The 27,216-nt window shown below is 34.7% G+C and overlaps 2 protein-coding genes across 2 annotated transcripts; one reads left to right on the top strand and one right to left on the bottom strand.

The window, feature by feature from the left end:
- The first annotated feature begins 150 nt into the window (after positions 1-150).
- On the top strand, positions 151-18,407 carry LOC100368940 (TAF6-like RNA polymerase II p300/CBP-associated factor-associated factor 65 kDa subunit 6L). Its single transcript, XM_085492677.1, has 10 exons — positions 151-422; positions 1,840-1,926; positions 4,054-4,204; positions 5,657-5,713; positions 6,211-6,326; positions 7,083-7,256; positions 8,265-8,389; positions 12,374-12,506; positions 15,437-15,565; positions 16,541-18,407. Exons 1-10 carry the CDS (start codon positions 273-275, stop codon positions 17,351-17,353), a joined length of 1,935 nt encoding a protein of 644 aa, XP_085348803.1. The 5' UTR covers positions 151-272; the 3' UTR covers positions 17,354-18,407.
- LOC144354090 (kielin/chordin-like protein) lies at positions 17,489-27,049 on the bottom strand. The gene is made up of 9 exons (XM_078010215.2): positions 26,928-27,049; positions 25,999-26,151; positions 25,538-25,613; positions 24,866-25,098; positions 24,507-24,576; positions 22,625-22,671; positions 22,353-22,431; positions 21,195-21,235; positions 17,489-18,379 (listed from the first exon to the last, which is right to left on the bottom strand). Exons 1-9 carry the CDS (start codon positions 27,022-27,024, stop codon positions 18,264-18,266), a joined length of 912 nt encoding a protein of 303 aa, XP_077866341.1. The 5' UTR covers positions 27,025-27,049; the 3' UTR covers positions 17,489-18,263.
- Between the last annotated feature and the right edge of the window lie 167 nt (positions 27,050-27,216).

Raw genomic sequence — 27,216 nt, 5'->3', positions numbered from 1 at the left:
GTTATCACAATACGTCAAGCTATTGATAAACAGCAATATGTTTTAAAGGACGACTATATACAAAATAATTTTCTTGATAATAAAAACCGCTAAACACCCTTTCCCCAGGTACTTTACTTCCCTTTTATGTCATTTATATAGTAACGACCAGCTGAAGGAAACAAAATGGCGTAACATTTGTCAGTGGTGTTTGTCGCGGTTCCAGTTCTGTTGTACCTACTAGGGAGGATCTTTGCTGTTATACTTTGTTCTGCTGTTTTTTGTTTTTGAAAATGGGGGAAGAGCAACCGAAGAGGTTCGCCCAGATTTCGAGGGAGTCCGTGAAGACTTATGCCGAGTCAGTTGGTATCGGCGATTTGTCGGAAGATGCGGCGGCGATGTTGGCGGAAGATGTATGTTATAGGCTTAGACAAGCAGCACAGGTAATTCGTAAACAAATATGAATTATTTTTTGCGACTGTGTGTTTTTATAAAATTCTATAGGAATATTTTCTGGGAGTTACTTTTGTTGTTCATCATGGAACTTACACTTAGCTAAACCTAAACGGGATGCGGTTTTCAACTTAGCGTTCGAAAGCGCCGCCTTTCTGTTTACAATTTGTTGGAGATACACGAGGTGGTACTATAGGCAATATATAATCATACTATGATGTCTATGGTGTTACTTTATAGGCATCTGATATTTACATTGTGCTGGCAGTGCATAGGACTAGTGGGAAGTTGTGAAACCAACTTTACTTTACAAAATTAATTGAAATTAATTAATTAATTAGTACATTGACAATGCTAAGTCCCTATTCTGTATTTAATCTAGTCAAGTCACACAAAATAACATACTAGTAACAGTTCCTACATGTATGAGTATAGTACAATCTCCCAGGCAGAGTTCTATTTCTACAAATATATCTTTGCCACTATGCGATCTTATGCTTGTCATTGATTGGTCGATGCGTCATAGAGATACTACTTTTAAAGAAGCCCATCAAAACATTTGCCATGCAGGTGTTCAATTTTCAAACCTGACTAAAGCATATGCGTTGTTTGTAGATTTTTGGCTGTTTTCAAATTGAGAAGCTCATGGCTCATGAGTGGCAATTGGACGAGTTAGCTGTCAATACCACAAAGTGCTTTGAGTTTCGTTTGTTTATATTTCTTCGCCTGGTGAATGACAAGCTGGTCAGCTTGATGAGCTGAGTAACACCTTAGGAACTGTTATTCCGTGATGAAATTATTTTCTTTTGGAAATTACAAATGTATAACTATTTCATTGTTTTCAAGTAGTGAGGAATCTGTATGTATATAAATAAAAACAAAATGGCCACCAGTCATTTTTGTTTGAACCTCTAACCCAATAAGCATAATCATGATACAAAGTTTGAATAAAATTGCCCTGTTTATCTCTGAGAAAAGGTTTTGAACATGTTTGAATATTGAGCAATTTTGAGAACCAAAATGGTCGCCAGTCAGCCATACTTGATCAAATGGTAATTAAAATAGATGTGTTTATGTAAGTCATCATACATGGTCTGTGTCTTAAGTTTGAATGTGATCAGTCAAAGCATGTCTGAGAAATGGTTTCGGATGAACGAAACAAAAATTTATAGTCTGAAATTTTAAACTTTAAATTTTAAGTGTTAGCTGTTGCATAATGGAGGTTGATGTTATCACACACTGTCTGTAGTTCGTATCCTTGCAATAACCTTTTTATTGTCATAAATCGATCTTCTTGTTATATTCAATAAAAATACATATTTGCATGGTTTTTCTACCTCCTCCATTGAATTGCTAATGGATAAACTATTAGGAAATAATCCATCATCGTATTGAATTTTTTCACAGGCTAGCACTCAATATATGAAACATTCAAAGAGAAGGAAAATGACTAGTGAGGATTTCAACAGGGCGTTGAAATGGATGGACGTGGAGGTAGGAATCTGCAAACCTTGTTTATTGCTAATTGGAGTTGATTATTAACATTCCTGTTTTCTCTTAGAAGCACGTTATTACAAATGTTACATAATCATGTTGTGAAAACACAAGTTTGACTCATAACTTACACTGGAGCTCTGATTCTGCTAAAACCACCAGGGAGGTTAAATATTTTACTTCCATGACCATACTAACTTAAAACACAACAAAAATGGGCAAAGTATTCACATGTTTCTCCTCGGAGAATTTATAGCACAAGGCCCTTCTAATATATCATTTCGGATAAACAGTACTATAAGTACTCATGAGTACTTAAGGTAGCGGGACTATTATTTGCATACTTGTTTTCATCTTCTAATTGTGACTAAATGACTACAAATAGACCCGGGAAAGTATATATTTTTAGAATCGCCAGACTTCAAGCTTTTCACAAGTGTATTTTGCATGCCGGTATCTGCATTCTACGACACGTTACTCAATCAAAGGTGAAAAATTACTTTTTCTGTAAAAAAAATAATTACGCATTTATGCTGGCGATAAGAAGTATTTTTTTCACTTTTCCTAGTTGTTCAATAGTCTGGTAAATTGAATGTGTCTGGTCAGTTTTATTCAAGCAACGCGTTTTAAAAAATAGTGTGCTGAATTTAAATCACTGTTTTAGTCGCATTGCCCCCAACTCAAACCACAACTCGTTGGTAAATAATCGATGAAATAGTTTGTCTGGACACATTCAAGTTCCTCTCACTGTCACCTTAAAGCTGTGAAAATTTGGTGTTAATCCGACGACAATAAGTATACGTTATTTTTTGTTAAAGACCTTGTATTTTGAAAAACATAAACTCCTAGAAAACGTCCATGAAGTAACAGCAAAGATGTTCAAACTTGTTTATCGGCACAATCAATTTGTTTTCCCATCAAGGTCTGTTTTAACATGTGTAGGGACATCCAAATGTGTAAGGCTATTGGAAACCCAAAAAAATAAAGGAATGGGGTAGCTATAATTGGATAAATTCGGCATATGAAAACACCAAAATCAATGATTTTTTTCAGTGGCTGTATGACCTTGTGTCTGACACATTCATATGCAAATGACTAATCTGTGAAACAAACAGGGGCGGAGACAAACCACTCAAATGTTTGGAAACACTCATTGTGTGTCAGATAGCTACTGATAACACATCCTAACATTGCTTTGTCTTGAGTTTATCTTTGAAACTTATAGGCACACAGATTAAACCTGTGTTGTTGATTTTGGAAAACACTACTGAGGCTGCCTTGCTTCCCTTCAGAAAATCTACATTTTAACCAACTTACATGACATTCTATGTTATGTTGATGAAATGCACTATAAACTTTCATATGTCAGACACAAGGTCACACAGCCACTGAAAAAAATCATTGATTTTGGCGTTTTCATATGCCGAATTTATCCAATTATAGCTATCCCATTCCTTTATTTTTTTGGTTTCCAATTCAGCACACTATTTTTTAAAACGCGTTGCTTGAATAAATCTGACCAGACACATTCAATTTACCAGACTATTGAACAACTAGGAAAAGTGAAAAAAACTAATTCTTATCGCCAGCATAAATGCGTAATTATTTTTTTTACAGAAAAAGTAATTTTTCACCTTTGATTGAGTAACGTGTCGTAGAATGCAGATACGGGCATGCAAAATACACTTGTGAAAAGCTTGAAGTCTGGCGATTATAAAAATATATACTTTTCTGGGTCTATTTGTAGTCATTTAGTCACAATTAGGAGATGAGAAAAAGTATGCAAATAATAGTCCCGCTACCTTAATAATCCCTACAATGAATACAATATATTAAGTAATTTACATATTATATTATTATATCAATTTGCTGATATGCTATGCTTTGTAAATCACTGTTTCACAGTAGTGAGATTTCCTTGATACTGAAAACAAGTACCGGTACTTCTGTGCATTTGCCCACACCTACATGTTTTGAGTGATTGCATTCTCATCTCGTAGAAACTAGATTACAATAGTGTAATAGATCCCAGATTACTATTAAAGTCACTTGGATGGAAAAAGTTTTCTCAACTCACCTTTGATGATTTGTTTTTTTATGAATGTAAAAATATTTTTAAATGTCCAGCCTATTTATGGTTATGGGTCCCAAGATCCAATGCTCTTTCGAACGACTAAGGATGCAGAGCTGTACTTCATGGAAGACAAAGAAATCAACCTCCCTGAGATTTCCATGGATGGAAAAATTCCAGTATGTGCTGGGAAAACTACTGTCAGAGGTATTGAGATCTTCTTATAGCTTTGAGTAATATTAAAATGGAACCTGAGACCATATTTTGAGTTATAAAAACAAAACCATAGGGCAAGGCAGTTGATAATGCTAAAACAAATGCAGTTGGCAATACAATGGAAAAGATTAAGCAGGCCACTGTCCTTCTAGGGAATGTGGGCAGGCTAATGCTGCATTTAAAGTGCTGTGAAATGCCCATCTACACATCTATGTTTCTGTTGCCCTAAAATGAACCTTTGTAAAAAAATTAGTAAAAAGTAAAATTGAAAAAATGATTCTGTGTTGTATCAAACATTTAATTGTGTGACACACTTTTTTCTTCTTCTATTTCTCTTGTCATAGATGATTTTAACGTTGATTTGTATGTATCAAACAGAGAAAAAACTCAGAATATTTCATTGTGAGCCACAAAATTAATATATGAAGAATGAGTCTTAATCCTTCAAATGAATTAAGTTTTTACTGTTCTAATACGATTTAATATTTGTTGTCGAAGATTTGTTGGAAAAAATAATAATTTTGCATTGATACTGCCCAAGGAGTAAAATGTCAGGTCATGTGACCTATATTTATGCTAATAGCAATGAAAGATGCAAATACAGCAGCCAGAAATGAACTATTTACTGATTTAATAATAAACTCATTTTGATATGTACCAATTTTCTCAAGAACAAGTGATTCAATTGCGTACAAATTAGTGCACAGTCAGTTTTTACACTGTGCGACTTCACTTGCCTCATAAATTTTCAACTCCTCACAAGAATATTTTGCTGCTAATTTTCATTCATTTGAAAACAAATTATATATTACTAATTAAAGCAATTCTTTGATTAAAAATGATTGATTAAAGTAAAAGTTTATACACAATTTAAAGTTACTTACCTATCCTTGATGAACCCTGTCTGCATGTACTTGATATATCCAGTATTGGTTGGCTAATGTGTTTATTTGCCCGATTTGTACAAACCAGTGCATTCACCGGTCAACAACTCATGGACTATGAACCAACTGGACACTTTGTACCCAAGTTGTTTGTTCAGAAAGGGGTGTGTCTATATCTACCATTGTTATTGGTTTATTGACTGGAGGTGTGTCTGCTATGCAAATAAACAAGTACAGACCTAGTTAGTTGCTAATATTACGGGTTTTGCAGTAAACATCTGGCTAACGATAACTAAAACGCAAATATATACTTATATTACCAAGTTGAATACGATTTGCGTGTTATAATTTTGCGAGACAATGACAATTTTGTGGTTGTGAACGGGGAGTCACTGTGATTTTGACAACGTTTCATCTATGTAAACTCCCTAAAATCATAAAACTGTGAACATTGATATTCAGGGATCATATTTAAACGTAGACAAATTAATTTTTTTCCTTGTGCATGTATGTAACACTGGTTGAATATTACAAGCACTGTTTTCTTTCTTGGCTGCAGCTCAGTGGCTTGCTGTTGAAGGTGTGCAGAAGCCTCCAATACAGAGTGGCCCTCAAGGTAAGTACAAGGTCATGTGCAGGTCATGTGAAGCCTGACACATTGTTTACTGATCTATATGGCAGTTTTATTCAAATCTGTTTGGTAACTGTTGCCTGTTAATATTTTATATAAACCATATTTGTATTAGAAGTGCATGCAAGTTGTTGAAAAGTTAGCTTTAGTAGAATCAGGTCATTTGGATTTAAAAATCATTTATCCTATGTGTGATATGATATATATATTATATTTATACTGTCATGCATACACAAATGACAAACTTGTGTAAACAATAGGGAACTAGATTAAAAATGATAAAAAACGCATCAAATGTTTGTCGTTTTGCTTTATTGGCTTACAGTTGAACCTGTCTAATAAAACTGTAACCATGGCTGTAATTGTTATTTCTGTACTCATAAATGATTGTTGGTCAGTCATAGATCTTGACTATAATCTGACTGTAAACCAACTAGTTTTACGGGTGTCAGATAATTTTTTCCTTGTGCCTTTTTATTAAGGCTTTACAGGAAAGCGTAATGGTCAAGTCCAAGCACAGACCTTGTCTGAGGATTTGGTGAAATATCATGAAAATGTGACTAAAGCTATTCTGGGCAATGATGAAGACATTATGAAGGTAAGGGAACTTGCTTTGATTTTCATCATCTCCAAAACAACATGTCCTAAGCATTCTGAGTAGTCTAATACAAACGTGTGTGTTTTTGTATATTCTCTGTTTCATGCAATGGAAAAACAATAAAAACAGCAAAGATCAAACTTTAAAAATATATTTATGTTCTTTACTGCCCTGCATTTCCTTTGCAGCAACATACGTTGCATTGTGTACAGTAAAATCTAATGTGTCGACCCCAGGTTCAAAAGTCACATGACTAGAGTGCATTTATCAATACCGGTAGCTATTTTAAAGCATTTCTGTAGATTAAAGGCTGAATCTTAGGTTTTCATATCGCTGAATCTGAGAATGGAATGAGGCTAATCTGAGGTTTGAACTTAAACTGATTCTGAGGTTTGAAATTAAACTGATTCTAAGGTTTGAAATTATACTGATTCTTGGCTTTGAAATTAAACTAATTCTTGGCTTTGAAATTAAACTAATTCTTGGCTTTGAAATTAAACTGATTCTGAGGTTTGAAATTAAACTGATTCTAAGGTTTGAAATTAAACTGATTCTAAGGTTTGAAATTATACTGATTCTTGGCTTTGAAATTAAACTGATTCTGAGGTTTGAAATTAAACTGATTCTAAGGTTTGAAATTAAACTGATTCTGAGGTTTGAAATGAAGCTGATTCTAAGGTCTGAAATTAAGCTGATTCTGAGATTTGGAATTCAAATATACTTCTTATATATATTTCTTTATTGCTGACTTTACAGGTGGCTCTTGACGATCTCCGAACCAACTCCAAGGTTTCTTCCTTATTACCATATCTCATCCAGTTTGTTTCTGTTGGAGTTAAGAAAGTCAATCATGATTTGGGACAGCTAACTAAACTAATGCATATAGTGATGTCACTTATTTACAATCCATTTGTATACCTTGGTCCGTATGTGAGTAATTCATGTTGAATTATATTAATTCTATATTTTATTGGAAGTCCCTGATATATAAAGTATTATTATACATCTGTCACCATAATATCATAAGGTGCCATAATTTTGCAGTATTGCACTGGGTGTTTTCATCCTATAATATTAGGAAACGTGAATTCCAAATATGGAACGATTATGCGCTTAAGCGTCCTCTAATAATAAAAACAAACATGGCTGCCCCAGGGTTTGACTGGACCCCACACAATAATGTTCACTAAATATGTTCTGAACATTTTGGATTTCGGCATTTCCATGATGTATACCTGGGAGGAAAAGATTTATAATAATAAGGTTATTACGAGTACGGTATACTGCAAAGTATGCACTCCTCATAATAACGAACCCTCATAATAAACGTCATGTACCAAATACAACTGTTACAGTATTCACAAGACATCCAGTTTAGAAGCTTTTTTTTGGTATCTTAGGGTGTCTTTTTGGTATCTTAGGGTGTCTTTTTGGTATCTTAGGGTGTCTTTTTGGTATCTTAGGGTGTCTTTTTGGTATCTTAGGGCATTTCCATATCACAAAATCAATATTTGATGTGAAGCATTTCCCATTGAGATTAGTCTCTTCATTTGTTTTCTGTACATGCCATGAGATTCATCCTTTCAGAATTTATAGAATGACTCTTATTAATGGTGTCGCCACAACTTTCACTATTATCAAACATTATGTACCTTATAGGTTAGTTTTTTTAATTTCATTAAAACTTTGTGACATACATTTGTTCCATCTTGTGATCCACTGTAAATGCATTAATTATTCTCTGGGTTGTAATTCATATCTCTGTTTTTATGTGCAAGTACCGGTACAACTTTTAATTTATATGAACATGTACAATTATCACTTAATGACAAATTTATGAATATATAAAACCCAGGTCAAAATAGTTAAATTATATCACAGTAAAAATTAGTGTTTTTACTGTATTATTGATGTTTTTTTATTTTAACTCTACTCTAGTTAAAGAGACTTGTATCAAGTGTAATGTATTGTATAATGGAGCCATTGGCAGCATCAATCAATCCGTTAAATGACCACTGGACATTAAGAGACTATGCTGCCAGGTTACTGGCACACATATGCAAGTAAGTATTGTAATACCTACTAATGATTATGCTAGAGAAGCATTTTCATGAATGTGTCTGAGAAATTGGACTATCATGAAGTTTTGTAGGATTGACAATGTATAACTTACTACAGTGGCCCCTCGCTAAGTCGTGGGTGTCAGGATCCAAGCAAAAACCGCGACTTATCGAGGACCGCGACTTACGGAGGGACCTCGTGAAAGAGGAGGGTCGTGCATTGAAAACATATAAAAAGCACATATAAACCCTTGGTTTAGTTAATTGAAAGATTAGAAACATATTTACAAATTGTGTGTCAGGCAGTATTCGAATAAGATCATGATTATGTTTGCTGTAAACACTGCAGTAATGCGTTGTTTACTTTGTTTGTGTCCGATATTATGTGGGTCGTTTGCTGTTGCTTGCGACTTCGACGGTAACAGCTTCCAAACTAAACCAGCTTCATCGTAATTATAAACTTGTTCGTCGGAATAACCACCTTCATAGATAATTCCTCTCAGTTTTTCGGAAAACGTTCTGACAGTGTCTATGTTCGCAGATCGAGCTTTGCCTCGGATTGAGACTTCGTGTATAGCGTATCTTCTTTGTCATCACAAGAACCACCTTGAACTGGCCTCAAATTAAAAGTCGTCATATCTGAGTTGTGTGCTTTGCATTGGGTGATGGGACCAGAGAGTGGAGCTCCGGCAGATCTCTTGAAGAAACATAAACAGCTTTATCGATGTCATCAATGTCGGACAATTTCGTATGTTTTTCTGTTCAGTCTCGCCTCTTGGTCAACTTGGTCAACAAATTCCCTCTTCATTTTTTACCCACCCACGAATAGTGGGCTCACCCACTGCTAGATCACGTGCAACCCTTAACTTGGTTTCACCTCTTCTTGACACGGTCGATCGCTGTGAGTTTATGGCGTACGAACAGGCTGAATAGATTTCGCTTAGACATGCTGCTCAGTTGAGAAATAGAGATCAGATAATGAATTCAACTCATTGTAGCGAGTTTTATAGAGGTATACCAAAATGGGACCGACCGAGAAGCACGTACGGTCACTACCCGACCCCGTACTCGACACCCCTGTTGACACCTTGAGTAAGGCCACTGTTGCCCATTGCATCGCAGCAATTGACGGACAGTAAGTGTTAAGTTGTCTCTTTAACGGTTAGTTAAAAACACTACTAGTATGCCACAGAAACATTAGACTTTGTACTTCAGAACTGCTGTCAAAACACAATAGAAATTTTGGGAGCCATCCAAATACCGGCGACTTAGCCGAATCGCGACTTACCGAGGGGTCACTGTATCTGAAAATTTTGTTGTTTACAATTACATGGGAAAAGTGAGCTTACACAAGGCAAATTTCACATAAAATGCAATGTGAAAACTAAGGGTAGTCACCATTTTGTTGAAATTGGTCACATGGTGGTGACTGTTGAAAATTACCCTTAAGATTGCAAGGGTTCCCGGTAAATTGTCATCTTGTAACTCCTGAGATTCTCTCACAAAATTGAATTACAATAGATGGCGCCCTCTGGAGACCTGGACGTAGACCGTGGCCATCTTTTTTTTTTACCTTTGATTTAAAGGGGAACTAAATAGAGCCTATTTTGGTGTTTGTATTTATCAAGTTATGTATATTGATAATAAATTTGAAAAAAAAATTTCAAAAAATTGATTATCTTCAGAGTTATGATTTAAATATGAGAAACCATAAATCTGCGAAGGACTTCCGTTTGCGCCATCTTGCCATAAAAAAACGCCCTCATGAGGAATAAACAGGTAAGGTAACAAAGCATGATGACAAAATAGTATCTGATTAAATATAAGCAACTTAGGGAGCCATAGCTGGCTGGACTGGTGAATTGACTTCTAGTCTAGGTTGTTTTGACTTTTACGTTAATGTTATTTACAAGTGTATCAACATACAAACATTATGGATGTGCGATTGATCGAGACAGCCATTTTGTTTTGTTTTTTGTCTGTCTAATAAATGCTGTTTCCAGTACTGCACTGTGCGGCGTGCAAATTATTCAAAGTCTGGATGCTGGAGTATGCTATCTTGAGTTCGTAGGGTGGTGGTGGAAACATTTTCGTCCATGTATTCACGGGGCTGCACTGGCAAATCATGGGACAAGTGTCACAGGAACACCAAGCAGATTGTTCACAGACTTCTGTGTAATTTGAAATAAAACTTTCATCCGAACAAGGGGCATCGTCGACGATATACTCTCATCACTCACACTGGACTGATCTGAATCGTCACAGTATACCGTACTTCCCTGATCATAAGCCCGGAGGCATGAACACGTAAAGGAAAAGTAAGGGATGAGCTTGTACTCGAGGACCAACTCAGAAAAAATGATTTTGTTTTGGGGTTAAACACTGTAACCACCTTGCAAACAACGAAAAATTATCCAAAAAAAATATTCGTTCACCACGCCGGGCTCGGGAAAATAATACTTATTTTTGAAAAAAAAATGCGTCATTGATTTGAACGATACTTACAATGAAGAAACAAACATGTTCATAAAAAACACACACATTTTATTACAATACGATTTACATACCGTCTGAATTTACGGTGAAATAATGGGTGGGTCTGTGAGGAAACGGTGGACGAAGGCGTTTATCATTATCTTCGTTTTGGTATGTTTTCGATCGTATGCAAACTCTCGGCGCAAAACAATTTTCCACCATGAGGTTTTTCAGCACGATTTGATCTGGAACAACTTCCTTTGACATAACAGGTCATGTCTTTCATTAACCAATCAAAATGCTGTGTCGTAATGATGAAATTTTCCGATTATTGACAATTTTTTTAGCGCAATGCGGAAGTGAATTACCGCAATGTTAAAATGCGATCTGTAGCACTGATTGCAACGAAAAAACGATGATTTTTTTCCCTAAAAACTGGCGATTCGCAATTTCCGAAATATAAACGACGGTTAATAGTAACCGTGGGTAAACTGAGTGTGGAGGAAGAATTTAAACACCTTTCTCGGTCGCCAACATGTCTCATCGTTCAAACCCTAGGCCTTTCATGATAGTCTCAAAGTAAACCATGCCCAATATCCAGGTACACGCCTTGACGATCACATTTTTGGCTTTTCGAAGGCTACTACTCAAAGAAATATGGATTACTCCAGAATTGCAACATCGATGTTCATCCTGAGTAAATGACAGAATAGAAACGATGCGAATCACGTTGTGTATGTTCGCCATGCACTCTGAACTTGAAATTAATGCGAGTTTTCTCATAAAACTAAAAGCATGAACCAAACTAACATGCCAATCACGATTATTATGAAATGAAACACACCTTTTACACGCATATTTTAAAGAATATCGTCGACGCCCAGTAAAAACACTCTGGGCTTATAATCGTGAATGCCCTCAACTCGATAAATACCAAGTAAAAACATAGGGATGGGCTTCATACTCGGGAGGGGCTTACGATCGGGGAAGTACGGTACTTTAACGCAATTGGGCTTTCACTCTCAGAATACTGTGGTTCAAACGCATAAGGCTCTAACCCAAGTTTTAAAAAGCACATTGTGCATATAAAAGTTGAGTTTATACTAATAGTACACAATGCTTGGCAGCATGAACGGCTATGTACAATGGCGTATACGAATGCGATCAGATACTAAAACGTCATAGCTTTGAAAAGTACCCGGATGTTAAATATGTTCGTTCGTTAATTATTCCCCTCCATGAATGGCCTCCATGGCAAGCACTTCAAATGTCTATCCAAGCTACAGTTATAATTAAAACAAAATTAAACCACTGCAATATTATTTCGAATACAGTTTAGAATATACACAACTATAAATTAAGGCCGCATTTAGGTTCGCTTTAATGTAAAACGTAAGTATACAGTGTATGCTATGCTCTCAGTGTCCTCATTTTGGCCGTTTGACATAAGAAATGTTTTTTTTTAACTAAAACATTACAGCTATACATTTGTTGTTTTGTATTTGTTTGTAGGACTTACAACAGTTCTGTCAATCATCTTAAGAACCAGCTGTATGCTGCATTCCAGGAAGTCTTATTAGATCATGCTAGACCACTGTGTTCACACTATGGTGCTATAGTAGGACTCATGGCACTTGGACCAAAGGTAAAGCAGTGTTATTTGACAAGATTAAAAAAAATTATTATATGTTTAGATATTTAGAGTAGTAATAATTCCCACTCTAACTTGCAGCATGTGAACCTAAAAGCGTTAGACAATCATACAAAAATTTACTTTTTACTAAGGTACATAAAGTACGTTCAAGGTCTTCACTTTTCCATAGCATAAACATGGTTTTCATCCTCACTTATTATGACACCCTTAAATATGAGTACCGTTAAAGTCCTATTATAAACCGCGGTTTATATTACAATGTATCAATTTAAAAATTGGGATCAAAAGCTCAAGTTCGGGGTGCGGTTTCTATTACGTACATATTGCAATCACTAAATGGGCGTGGTCATTTTTTGTCCACAACACATGCACAAAACAAACAATACACCGTACAATCTCTTGAATAGGCGTCGGGGAAGAGTGAAAGGCCTTATTTTGGTTCTAAAATAGGCGTTACGAAATGTTGAAAAATTACAGTCAATCAAAAAAAAATTCTACATGATACAAAAAATACTCAGTATTTTTAATGTAATATGCATTTAATTTTTTTAATTTTCTTGGTAACGAAAAGTATATTCTAACAGAAGTTTCAAATAAAAACACGAATGCACTGCTTAGTAGCAAATGATCACATAACGGTAGCTCGATCCGGCCATGCTGCTGGTCACAAGTGAATAACTTACTTGTTTTCGAAGTGTTGATATTGGTGATTATTATTTAGTAGTGATTACAATAACGCACGAAAAATAAATTCGTTGAATTGTTATAAAATGCAAGTAAAATTCAACTTAGTTTCCCCATAAGCGAATGATTTCAGTCGCATGTAAACAGCCGATACGATATCCGCCATGCTTTTGAATGCTCACTGACGTATTATTGACCGGATAGGTCAAGTCGCTAATTAACCAATCAAAATGCTGGATGGTGCCCACGTGTCTAAATTACATAGCTCATTTAAATATGTTAATGACAGTTCAGCGACCTCATGGTGAACGCAACACGGAAGAGATTTACCGATAATGTAGTGCGATCTTTTGCCTTTGATTTCCATGGGAAAACGGCATGATTTTTTTTTTTTAAATCAAGAAATTATTTGTTTTCGAAAGATAAATTATTCTTCAATGCTCAGTTTAACACTTTTACGGTGATAAAAGCTCATTGTCTAAAACTTACGAAACACAAACGTATTCAGAAAGAGTATTGACAGAGGTCGCCGCCAGAACAAAAGCAGTTTCATTGCCAGTCTGACATCTTATCACCGCTGAACAATAAATAGGTGTGAATATTTTTAGGCATGTTGTCGAAACAAAGAATAGGATTAGAAACAATGCCGTTTTGGAACAGCTGGTTGAAACAATGAAGTCAGTCACGGTCTTGTTGAATTGGGGGTGCGGTTAGTAATAGGTACTTTTCAAGTTTTCAATTTTTGTTAAGAACTCTTTAACCCCGAAGCCGGAATTGGGGGTGCGGTTACTATTACGTATGCGGTTTATATTAGGACTTTAACGGTAATTTCTGTTCTTTTCAAAGGTAAACAATGGTTCAGTCCCGCACTTTATGCTACGATTTGAAACAGTTGTTCATGCTTCACATGTTTATTTGTCTTCATTTACATTTTGGGGGTTGTCACTGTCATAATGGTCGCAATTACCGTAGCTATCGCCGAGGTAAAAAGTCTCTCACCCCTTGGTTATTATCACTGATTTTTCATTGCCAGAGTAATTCACATTCTGAAATTTGGTTCCCCCTGGTGTCTCTAATAAATAACCTACCGGGGGTATTCTAATTTTGGCCATGACTTTTTTTCGCTCGCTAAGGCGATAAGACTCGATTTTCAAGGACGAAGGTCTTTTGGCTTGGATTGTTTCTTTTGCTTTGAGTTCGTTGTATGCCTAGAAACATAGCAATGTTGTTTGTGGTGAATATAGAACATGTTCTTTTCCAATAAAGGATTTTGATATGCATAACAATTCCTTACTGGAACGTTTCCTGTTCCCTACAAAATTTGACAATGTCACTAGCCCAAAATGGACTTCCTGTTCAACGCGTCTTTGATTGTAGCAATATAGTTCACACTACTATATTTGAAAACACATACACTATTGAACTTGACAACATTCACTTTCAGACCACTAGGCAAATAGATGGAAATGCCAATTACATCACTCATGAAGATTGATGAATCGATTGCTGGCCAAGATAGCTGTATTTAGTGTTCTTTTCTGTGCAATGTAAAATCATATTGCTGGTCTGGACAGCGACGACTGACAGATTATTTTGGTTCAGTTAATCCCTGAAGATAGTGTCATCACACAGTATTCCAAGTCCCTATTCGGATGCAGTCTTATGTTTTGACATCTGTGCTTCAGTGCGTGCGTGCGTCCGGACCTGTATCTTAGAAATGCCTGAACCAATCACAATCAAACTTCACACATACATCATACATGATATTATACATATGCACATCAATTTGTTTCATGATCTGATTCAAGATGGCCGAATGGCGGCCATTTTTGTTCTAAAAATCATCAAAATCAAGCATTTCTTGGCTGTTTAGGGATGGATTTTGTTCAAACTTGGTATATACATTAGACATTATGGGACCTTGATGCACATCATTTTGTTTTCAGGTAAGATTCAAAATGACCGACTGGCGGCCATTTTGTTTTAATAAATGTGGTTCTAGTGCCATGATTTGCTGTGACTGATTATGTTCAAATTTTAAATATTCATTATACATCATGTCATAGATATACAGATATATTGGTTTGACGATCCTATTAAAAATGGCCGAATGGTGGCCATTTTTGTGCTGAAAAATCATCAAAATCAAGCATTTCTCGGCTGTTTACAGATGGTTTTTGTTCACACCTGGTATAAGAGCATTGATAATCCAAACTGAACTCTTGATTTCTCTGTAGGCTATAGAGGATGTACTACTGCCCCAATTATCAGGTTATTGGCCTACACTTATGGTTGTATTAGAAGATACATCACTATCAAATATTCAAGTCAAGACGGATGGACATAAAGTCTATGGTGCCATTTTGGTATGTCTAATGAATTTGATTTTTAGTATGCTTGTTTGTGACAAAAGTTAACGATAAATATTTTTTAGAACTGTTGCTACCATATTTAGCTTATTTTTATATCAATTGTGCACTTTGTTCACTGATCTTTAACTTTTTGAAGGCGAAATTTTTTTCTCACTCAAAGTTGATAAATTTGTTCTAATTTTTTTTTTAATTTACACTGAATTCAATATAAATTTGGGACAAAACTGACAAAATTTCTGGAACATTTCTTGTGGAAAATAACAGACTGTAATTCAAACTATTTTGTAGATGGTGCCTGAATTTTACTTTGTCGCTTAAAGTGTTAGGAAAAGAAAAGATTTTCAGATTGGAAACTAAAGCCATCCTTAATTCTCGCAGGTTGTTCTCATTTGATTATTGTACTATCAATGACTTGTTAGGGACATGTTCTAGCAATGCTTTTTGTTTCAGCATTGTGAAAACCATCACCATTGGAAATGTTTTTCATTAAAACCAGATAATGTAATTTTGAGAACAGCGCCCTCTAGAGACAACATTGCCACTGAGTAGTAGTATGGTAGTCTCCGGAAATAAAGGTGTTTTGTTTTACAATCTATTTGAATTAATTTTATTGACGTCACTCAATGTTGTTTCATGGTAAAATAACGACAAAAAAAAAGCTTGTTTGACGTTAATTGGGCACCGCAATAATCAATGTGCATCTATCGCTCACGTGAATTTCAGGTCCATCCTTGATATTTGTAATAGTATTACATTGCTGGCTACATGCTTGTAGTAAACACACAGCTTACTAACTTGAGGATTCAACATGTGAAACGAGCCGTTTAGATCAACATTTTGAAAGAGACTTGAAAAAAAAAATGAAAAAAGTTGTTGAATTCACTATTTTAATGAGAGGTTTGGTTTACAATATGCCCAGTGGAGTACCCAATAGATTGAAATCTATTTTTATATGATTCAATTTTTCAGCTTGCTGCCAACAAGATGCTGAAGTATAAACAAAAAGAACAGCTGAGTACTAAACAGCACAGTGCTAGCAGTTCACCAAGTCAGAGTCCGGCTCAGGAACCAACAGAATTCACATTTGGTACAGCTAGTCATCTCCTTCATCTCGGTGAAAGCGCCGGTTCTTTGTCTCAATCAGATGGTTACAAACTGAGACACGTGAAAAAAAGCGTCCTGGAATGGTACACCGAACTGTATGAATATTTTGGAGACTGTCTCAGCCTTCAACTGGATACCATCACCACTTGCAATCCCGTGTATGAACCCAAATTAACAAGTTTAGCCGACATTAACAATGTTACTGCTTGCAACGAGCATGAATCACGATTTAAAGGGGAGGGAGCTATGGGAGACAGTGACATGCATCATTCAGACAGGTTACCAAGGAGTAGAGAACTCAGAGCTTTGCAAGATTCAGGATTTATGATTTTAGGCCAGAGACGAAGAAGTCACAGTCCCAAATCAAGAACAAGATCACTGCGACATCGAAGTCGCAGCACCAGGGGTACGTCCATTGCAGTCAAGGATGCGTTCACTCTACCGAAGAACTTCCGTTCAATGAGAGTACAAAAACCACAGTTCTTATTTAAGGGTTTCACCGTGAGAGCGTCGACAACGTCAAAAAGAAGTTTATCAAAACAGAAGAGTATAGAGGCTGGCAGTTCAAGCAGTATTTCGATTTTAATGAAACCATATGGAAAAATGATGAACAAGATCTCCATGACTCATAACATTGCAGTTGCTAGGAAACTACCAACGTTGAGCTGTATATTATAATTGTTTTGATTACTTTCAAGTTCATCCCCATCTATTACTAAGCAATTAGGACAATAGAAATTAATCATCACACCCTTTAAGACTTTGACAATTAAAAAAATTTGATTTCATATTATGATATATGAAGAGAAAATCTTAAAGTTAGATCTTTTGTAATGGATTTTATTCATAAAATTATGCTATGAACTATACATATAAAAGTGAAAACATTGAAAATATATATATAAAAACGAAAAAAAACTCTATAAATGTGTGTACTGATACCTGAAATATGGTAGACATAAATTAGTTGTTTTTTCCGGATACCTCGAAGATGTGTACCGCTGTATCATGTATTTCTATGGGCTCTACGTGGGCTGCTGTGGAACGCCGGTCAAAGAGCCTGTGAAAATAGCTAAATTTGAGAAAACAGCACAAAATCAACTTTGAAGTAATCCTGGACAACCAAATTTATATATGTTGGACATGCAGGGGTGATCTTGTTACACTGTTCAAGGGAGTCTCAACAACCATCTCAAAGTACCGTTTTCGGACAGTTTTTGACCTTTGTTTTTTCTGTGATGGTTACCAGGTAGTGAAAATGTCCACCCCCACCCCCAGAATTATTGTAATAATTAGTGTTCCAGTTTCGCCCACTGAGAGGCATATCTTAGAGAAGCAGTGGTTCACAATAGTGAAATCTCTGGGATATAAGCATAACTTCCCCGTGTGGATCACATTTAGTTTGGGTCTTCATCTTCATGGTATTTGATAAATTTTGATTTTTTGTAAGATGTAATTGATACTTTAAAATGAGGTTTTCATAAGCATAAATGTTTATATATTGCAACCAGAGGGTGCTCTGTAACAATCCACTGGGACAACGATGAGTTCTGTGAGCACCATTGAACAATTTCCACTAATGAAGCAGTTAGATGCCATCCTTGTGATTCCTTGTCAGTTCAAACAAACATACAGCCAGTAACATGACAACCACTATAATAGAATCTTGTTTTATCTCGTTTGTAGGATTAGAACCAGCTGATACTGAAAGATAAAACATAGTTAAACCATTTATGCTTTGTCCTTTTATAAATCCCACTTCATCAGTTTTACATTACATACATGTATGCAAGGTAGATCATGAAGCCTGTTTCTAGATGACATGTCTCCTGAAAAGTACATCTAACGCACTTAATGGTATTTTAAATAACATTTTTAGCTGGGTAATGTGCAGAAATACTGTGAAATTTCGAAAATAAAATATTATTTTGAGCAATAATCATTGATTACAAAAATGAAAAAAACCAAGAGATTATTAATACCACTGAGTTAGCGCCATGAAAATCAAAGAATACTTAGAAAGAACTCCCATGTGCTGAGAGTATTAGAGACACATTAAAAATAATTTGAAATTACTTGTACTTGAGATATTGATGGAAAAGCTGAAAACTAATTATGCAAATCAGAAAATTAACAGATTTGAGTGTAAAACTAATGAGTTCTGCGCAATGTAACAAATCATCTATGCACCAAGTTTTATTGAAATGTGATTAGAACCACAATGCTAATTAGGGAATTAGTATCGACAGATTTTAACCCAAACTAATCAGGTTTGTACATTGTCCTGGAGCATCTTTGTACTAAGTTTCATTGAAATGGAATAAGTTGTACTTTAGATATCAGTGTGATAGCCTAAAATTGGTTAGGTAATTAATATATACCGATTTTACCCCACAATTAATTAGGTCTGTCTATTGTCCTACAGCATCCATGTACAACGTTTCATTTGAATGTGATGATTAGTACTTGAGATATCAGAGTGAAAGTTGAAAATTTATGTAAATTATGCAAATTAGGTGATTAATATGCATAAATATTTACCGAAAACTAATTGGGTCTCTGCATAGTTCTAGATTCATTGAAATGTGATGATTAGTACTCAAGATATCAGTGGAAAAGCTGAAAATTAATTATGCAGATTAGGTAATTAATATGCACAATTATTTACCCTAAAACTAATCAGGTCTCTGCATAGTCCTAGAAGATCTATGTACCAAGTTTCATTGAAATGTGATGATTAGTATTTGAGGTATCCGTGGAAAAGACGCAAATTAGGTGATTAATATGCACAAATATTTATCCCAAAACAATCAATCTCTGCATAGTCTTTGAGTATCTATGTACCAAGTTTCATTGAAATCTAATGCTTACTACTTAAAATATCACAAGCTGAAAATTAATTATGCAAATTAGGTAATTAATATGTACAGATATTACCCTAAAAACTATAAGGTCCATGCAGTGTCCTATGACATCTATGTACCAAGTTTCATTGAAATGTGATGCTTAGTACTTGAGATATCAGTGAAAAAAAAAAAATGACTAAATATGCAAATTAGGTAATTAATTTGCACAGATTTTTATCAAAAACTTATCACATCTGCACATTAGTTCAGAGCATCTATGTACCAAGTTTCATCAAAATCCAATGATTGGTTGTTTAGATATCAGTGGAAAAGTCATTGAACAGCTAAAAATTAGCTAATTATCATGCAAATTAGGTAATTAATATGCACGGATTTTTACCTTGGTCCAGAGCATCTATGCACCAAGTTTCCTCAAAAACAGATGTATGGTTCTTTGAGATAGCAGTGGAACAGACGAACACACTAACTGCAAAGACTCCCATTGTGTGCTTGCAGATTTATTGTGCGAATAGGTAAAATACATTTTGAAAGCTGTACTCTCTGTACTGGTTTTGTCTTTTATAAATGCTAATCGCCTCAACGGATCGTACTTCAACTAAAATAATGAAAATTCTTCAATGCTTTGAAGATGACATACTAGGTCAATTTGTGATCTAGAAAAATGTACTTGACATTTACATATTTTTCATAGCAATCCAAAGCAATAATAATGACTGAATAATAAGCAATACTGCTAGAAGTAGGGGGGGGGGAAAGTAGGTTACTTTTGTGTGTATGTCTACAGTAATGTTTTTTTTTCATTAACAAAAAAAAATCTGAGGTGAACGAAAACAACACAATTCTGTGATAAGTTTAAGAAGCCAATGAATGAAAATCAGCAAAATAAATGAGTGGTCAAATCTTTAGAGTAAGCTAAATTTATGGTGTATAAAAAAAACATGTATTCTTGTTTATACCTGAAATACCCATAGAGGGCGCTACCTAACTTAATTTCATAAGTCAAAATACTTTCACTTTTAAACATGCTACAATAACAGTTAATCTGTGTCCTTGCACATGTGCACATGAGTATGCAGTACTTGTGTTTGACGTTCATTTCTGGTTCCACAATCAAACCTTTCCAGATGTCCAATGTTTGATGACATTGGTTAGAAACTTTGCTTGATGCACAGATGGAACTTGCACACAATGAGATCTGTGTTGCATGTCACCATGTGTGAATATTAAAGTTGCACACTCTTATCTTATAAATCTGTGTCACTATAGTGTGCAACTAAGTCATGTTATAAACGTTTTATAAATATAAAACTTCATGAATTCAAATTGACCAATCCCCACAATGGTGTTTTGACATCATAGATAAACATTAGTTTGATGTCATCCAATTAGAAAATGTTTTAATTAATGAATGAGCAGGTAGTCGCAGACACTAACATTGAGATATGATTGAAGGCAGTATGGGCTTTAGACAGTTCTTTGCTCTAGAGCCAATCACTATCCTATTTTCATATTATATTTGAATTTGACTGAAAGCTGTTGTCCGGTATGTACAAATATTCATAAACTGAGGTTTCAGTCGCACGTTGTATCTCCTACATCAACACTAATCATAGAAATATACAATGCTCATCCAATGAAAAAAGAAAGCTTACCACAATGCTGTGAACATTTCCATATGCCATCAGTACAGGTACTAAAAAAAAAAAAGGTTCATGACAAAACTTCGATTATAATAAAATTTGCAAACTCATAAGCCTGAAAATACTTTTCTAGAACATGTTTAACATCTAATATAGTTGCGACATAGTGTCAATCCTGTAAATAGTAGCAAGTCGTTACCAACTTCAGTTTTATACTGAATATGAACATCTTTGGACATGAATAAACACTCATGACTCCAAATATCACTGACATACAGAAATCCACACTTGTTAACACTATGCACTTATGCACAGTGACTAGTTGGCGAGAACCGGCAGTTAGTACAGAAAGTACAAGAATAACGTTTGTGGCTGTAAAAGGGTTCATTATTCACTGGGTTTTAATTTTGCTTATTTTGCTGACTGGAAAATGAGTCAAATTAAAACCCAGTGAATATTTAAAATTTAGCATAGAACAAATTTTCTAAATAATAAACCCAGTGAAAACTAGTCATTTTACAGTATACATGTATGTTGTATATCAAAATAACACATTGTGACGGTGGATTGCAGTCAAGGATTATTCTGTGCATGTCATTTGTGGCAAGTTGAAAACTAATGAATATATCAACAAACAATGTCACAGTGTGCCAGCCTGTATTGCCAACAAATTGACAAATGACAAACAAATGACTCACGACTGCAAAATTCCCAAGGTTTTTGCAGACACTCAAAATCAGCAAACTGCACATCCAGAGACAACCAGTTCGGAATTGAAATCTTAAAAAAAACATAAATTCGTATTGCCCCATACTATTATGTAGTTCTTTAGAATGGAAAATAATTTTGACCTAAGGGAAATCATTTTCTATTATCTATAGGTCTTGATCGAAATTTTGGAAAAAATTTATCTGGGGAAAAATATAACATTTTATTTTGTGAATTGTTATGAAAGTTGACTTGGGGGTTCTGCTCAAAGGGTTAAAGCGAGAAGGTCGTCACCTACAGACGCGCGAGAATTGAGTCCCAAGCCATGATAACAACACACGCTAAGAATGCAAAGACTTATGGGTAGACGCTTGTAAACAATGTCACGCTATGGCCACCTGACGCCTCCCTCGCTTTAAGCATAATTGAGAGTTTTCATAAAAAAAAAAAAATATTTCTCACCAAATTCGACAGCTCGTACCTTCTTCCTTTCTTCTTGTATCACCATTTTGAAAGTGTTGTCCATCAAAGGTACAAACATCTGAATTGCAAAATAACACATTATCATACACATATCTTCAAAAAAAAATGTTATCTTTAGATATCTACATTAAGAAGGAAAAGAAAAACTACTGAAATGGGCAAACAATCTGAAAACGTGCCATTCAAGGATAAGCTAAAGATGTCATGCAGCAAAAACTAAATGAAAAGCTCAGAAACAAAGAAAAGCCAACCTGAACAGATATTTTGAGTACAAATAATTTCACTGTAAGAGCAGGTACTGAAAACAGAGTGTACAGAAAAGGAGAAAAAATATGAAAAAAAAACAAATCAGTGGTCAGCCTAGAAACAAGCAGGTTTCCCAGTTTTTTATATTATTTTTTATATTATATGTCACTTTAAACTTTAGGTTGTGTACCGGAATTATTACTTTATTACTCAGTGGGTTATTTACTGTATACAAAATACAGCTTTCTCCCAATGATTCTCAAGAAAACAAAGACGATAGTTTTTATTAACATCTTATAGAGGGCGCACTAAAATAATATATGGTTGCCAAACACGCCACTGAATGCCACAATAAGGCATTTTTCATCAATATAATACTTTTCTTTCAGGATTGTTGCAAAAAAGCTTTTGGAGTGATGGAAAAAAAACACATAAGGGCCAGTAACACCTGCCTATTGCGAGTTGCCATGGTAACAAGATTTATGACGTCTGTAGCAAAACTAAATGTAACAGGTGTTCTGTACGTCAGAGACGCATATAGTGTGACTGTTAGATCAATGAAAATATACAGTGGAGTTAAACAAATTGTATTAATCCTTTTTTTTAAATACGTATACATTTGTTGTGAAAAATATTTCTGACTTGAATTGTATGGACACATTTACATTGAGCTTATAGGTGGTTTGTATCAGTATAAATGCAAGGTATAAAATAAAAACACAATGTGTGTTTATATGGACATATGTTTTCCCGCCAAAATCTTATGTGAATATTCTTCCTTGTGAATGCTGTTGAATTGTTACATCATTAAAATTTTTATCTGCGAAAACGTAATAGTTTACTGTATACAGTTATTTTTTTTGTAATAAAATTATACAAGATTTTTACACACAATATAAGCTTCTAATTATGACAATGATATTCTGCTGTAGGAGAGTATGCGAAAATTTGATTTCTTTCAAAATTCCATAATAATGAAATTAATATTACTTTAGAATAATTTGCTAAGTGCTTTTGGTAAAAAATGTCCAAATCAGAACACGAGTAGAGAGTGGCAAAAATACCCAATGCACAGCATGTCAACTTTTTCACCCACATCATTTTCACATTTTTTCGAATATTTTGATCAATACCTGTAAATAATGGAAGATTAGTACATTTGGTTCAAAATGTAGTTCAACATAAATACATGAAAATAGGCAATGAACTAGTTCAATCAAAGTCAACAGCACCATAGTCATTACTCCAAATCTTGTTCAATGCAACATGTACAATGTGTGTGAAATTCCCATGCTTCTTTCATGTAATTTGAACGCTCACGCCAGTGACGCTCTGATTAAACATGATATATAAAGATATGAATATTCTTCATCGTAATAGGGGTTCACACGCAACAGTGTGTTAAATTATAGTCACATGACCTGACTAAAACGTGCAATTACGGCCCAGTGTGTTGCACTCATCAATTTCAATTTGGTACCGAAAAGCATGTGTTTTTATAAAAGTAAGTAAGTAAGTAAACAATACAATAGAATGGAAACCTACAAGTTTCAGTGAATAACATAAAAATGATATTTGGATTCAATATGTATGAAAATATATACAATAGTACATAAATATAAATAAATGGAGTCATACTTCAAAAATAAAGTACAAATGTTTGGTTTTTTTTAGATTGAAATTATTTAACATTTGAAACGCAAAAAAAAATTGATCACAGCTCTATTTCCTTGATCAACTTATAAAACCTAAAATTCATATGCTTTTTTTATTGTTACAAAACTGGCTTATCATATTATTTTCAGCATTTTTTTTTTAATTTATGCTGCATATATTATTATTGGTATTATTAAATAATAAATAAATGACAACAAGACATATTCTTACCAATTATTACACTGGTCTACCACTCTGACAACATCACCTTCCAAGTACTGCTTTCTGTTTTCTGTGCAGCCTGAGGAAAAAAAAAAAAAACACTTAATTTTATGAAACAGCATACTTCACACTGATTAAAGATTTAGGTTTTGTTAGGTGCAACCTTCATGTGGTCACGTGATTGCTAGATAAAATAAGTCTTTATTGAAGATTTGAAATTTTTTCTTGAAAAAATTGAGAAACATAAACATCAGAGTGATTTTGTATAAATAACAAAAATAAAATAAAAATATCTGTTCTGCATTTGTGTTATAGATAAAGCAAGTTTATGAAGCTATTATCACATTTAATGGATGCCAGCCTCTTACCTGTAGAGGCATCTTCAGGAATTACACAGGTCATTGTGTGAAAGCATTCTGGGATAGCTTGACAACACTTCTGATTGGATGGGCAGTCAGAATCACCTTGGCAACCAACTTCTTTGCACAACTGAGTTTCCGTGGGTGATGGACACCTCCCTGGTTTTGTGTCATCTGATAAGGTCCTGGGGACGTCACACACCCTGTTACGACAAATGATTTCCCCAATCGATTCACACGTACTATCAAAAATACAAAACAAATAGTTGATTGTATCCTGGCAGCCAAGATTCTATGTGCTTTTGAAGGTCTTTCGATTGTCAATTTAGCTTATGAGCTATGAAAAACTTTTCAAGCATAACATATTATGGCGAAGTCAAATCAGAACCACGGCAAGTAAAGTATTCTCAAATCATTGGTCAGTTTCAAAGTAGCTAGTAGCTAGCATACTGAGCACTGTTTACAATGACATCATGATCAATCAACCAATCCTGACTGTACCATCTGTAATATCTTGATATTACTAGCATTGTACTTAGGCAATAGCTAGCTGACCGGGGTTGTGATAACTGTACATGTATGCCATACGCATATTGTGAAGGATCTTGTAGACCTTGGAAGGTGTAAGGATTCTACAGCTGATATTTCAAAATAGAAGAAATTTGTTAATATTTTACTTACCAACACTGCCCTTGCCAGTTCTCATATTCACTACCAACATTTAGAATCTCATGAGAGTCAGGGTGTACACAGTATACTGTCAGTTGAAAAAATACACAAGTTAATGTGCCTGAGCTGAATTTTAATTTTCGCAAGGCAAATTTTCAGAACAATCTTTAAACGTTGTCAAATTATCAAAACCTGAATGTATAATTGCAGTTACCCCAATATTATTTTTTGTATTAAAAAAAAAATCAATGTAAAATTTTTAATTATGAATTTTTTTCGTAATTTAGTGTGTTGTTGGTGACGCAGTAATTATATTTTTTTGTTGCAGGTTTGTATGTTTGTTAATGATGAAAATATATTAATTTGATGTAATACTGAAAGTGGAATGAAATAATTAATTTATAAAATAATGAATAACCACATATCTATCTTGACAAACCTATCTAAAAAAATAATAAATCTCAACTTTATACCTGAATTTTGTGTCATGTGACATTCATGTACACAATCGCTAATAGGACTGACTTTACAACATATTCCGCTACCAGCACATTCACTGTCGCTGCTGCATGGGGATGTACATGGTGCTGCCTCAAACATATTCTCAATTAATGGACACTCGGAAACTATAAATTAAAATAACGTATTTCCTTTGTTATAACAATGATACTGTATTTGTCTGTGTGGGTGGATCAGGCTATGCAGGACTTTTTTTTCAAACACTGAACATATCCATATAGTAACGCAAATTTGATAGTGTTATAATAGCGTATTAAACAAACTTTAAGTATGTACTGGGAATTATTTTAAAATTGTTCATATGGCTATGAAAAGAATAATCTGAATTTGTGAATTGATTGGTTCCATGGAAACTGTTTTTTTTTTTTTGTGGCAGACCGGGTTATATTTATTATAATCAGCTGTTGTCTGACGTCATAGATAAATACATTCACATCTGCATACCCAACTTTGCATACCTCTAAATCCTCCCACATCACAACATTCAGGGACGAACTGACATCATTCAGGGTTGTATGTCCATCATGGTACTAGTAGTTTTTTAATTAATCAGATAGCAGCTGATTTATCACTTCAATTCATAAAAGAAATTCCCCTTTTGGAAAGTCGATCTCAATTTACCAATTAAAACAACCCAGGATCTTGATTGGTAGACCCCTAAGTCTGAAAGTAAATTCTAATACATTTTTATAGCCCGTAGAACGATGAATGCACAGTTTACTAGTTGCCAGCTAGTGCCGAAATACTGGCGTATATTCTAGGAAATGCGGAAACCAATCTTGTAAAAGTTTAGAGTGAATTGATAAATACAATTTGGTGTTGTAATACTGTAATAATATCGGATGTTGATTTTTAAGTGTGAAGCATATGATTCGAGTCCTACCTGTACACATGGGTAACACTGATATACATGTTATCACGGTAAATACAAATAGCCGACTGTCAACTGACATGACCTCAAAAGCACCCAAAATAACCATGAATGAGTTGTTTTGATCTTCGTGACTAAACCGATCAGCTGAGAGTTGTTAATGACGTCACAGATTCGGGCTCTACCAATCAGAATAAAAGGTGGTAACAGTTTCTGTTGTTGTGTGCTGTGTGGTTTAAATAGTCTATCTTCTTTCATAAATATAGCGACGACATATAGTCTTTCTTATTACTATAAAGTT

The sequence above is a fragment of the Saccoglossus kowalevskii genome, chromosome 2 (assembly GCF_978046115.1).
Source record: "Saccoglossus kowalevskii chromosome 2, keSacKowa6.1, whole genome shotgun sequence".
Classification (NCBI taxonomy): domain Eukaryota; kingdom Metazoa; phylum Hemichordata; class Enteropneusta; family Harrimaniidae; genus Saccoglossus; species Saccoglossus kowalevskii.
This window is presented reverse-complemented; position numbering and strand designations above follow the sequence as displayed.

Bases quoted from the DNA above. Each gene is read 5' to 3' on its own strand.
- LOC144354090 (XM_078010215.2), bottom strand. From the start codon at position 27,024: ATGGTTATTTTGGGTGCTTTTGAGGTCATGTCAGTTGACAGTCGGCTA. The intron at 25,614-25,998 runs GTATAAAGTTGA...TTCAACTGACAG, and splicing joins TCACATGACACAAAATTCAG to TATACTGTGTACACCCTGAC. The intron at 21,236-22,352 runs GTGAGAAATATT...TTTTTTTTTTAG, and splicing joins GGTACGAGCTGTCGAATTTG to TACCTGTACTGATGGCATAT.
- LOC100368940 (XM_085492677.1), top strand. From the start codon at position 273: ATGGGGGAAGAGCAACCGAAGAGGTTCGCCCAGATTTCGAGGGAGTCC. The intron at 7,257-8,264 runs GTGAGTAATTCA...ACTCTACTCTAG, and splicing joins TTGTATACCTTGGTCCGTAT to TTAAAGAGACTTGTATCAAG. The intron at 8,390-12,373 runs GTAAGTATTGTA...ATTTGTTTGTAG, and splicing joins TTACTGGCACACATATGCAA to GACTTACAACAGTTCTGTCA.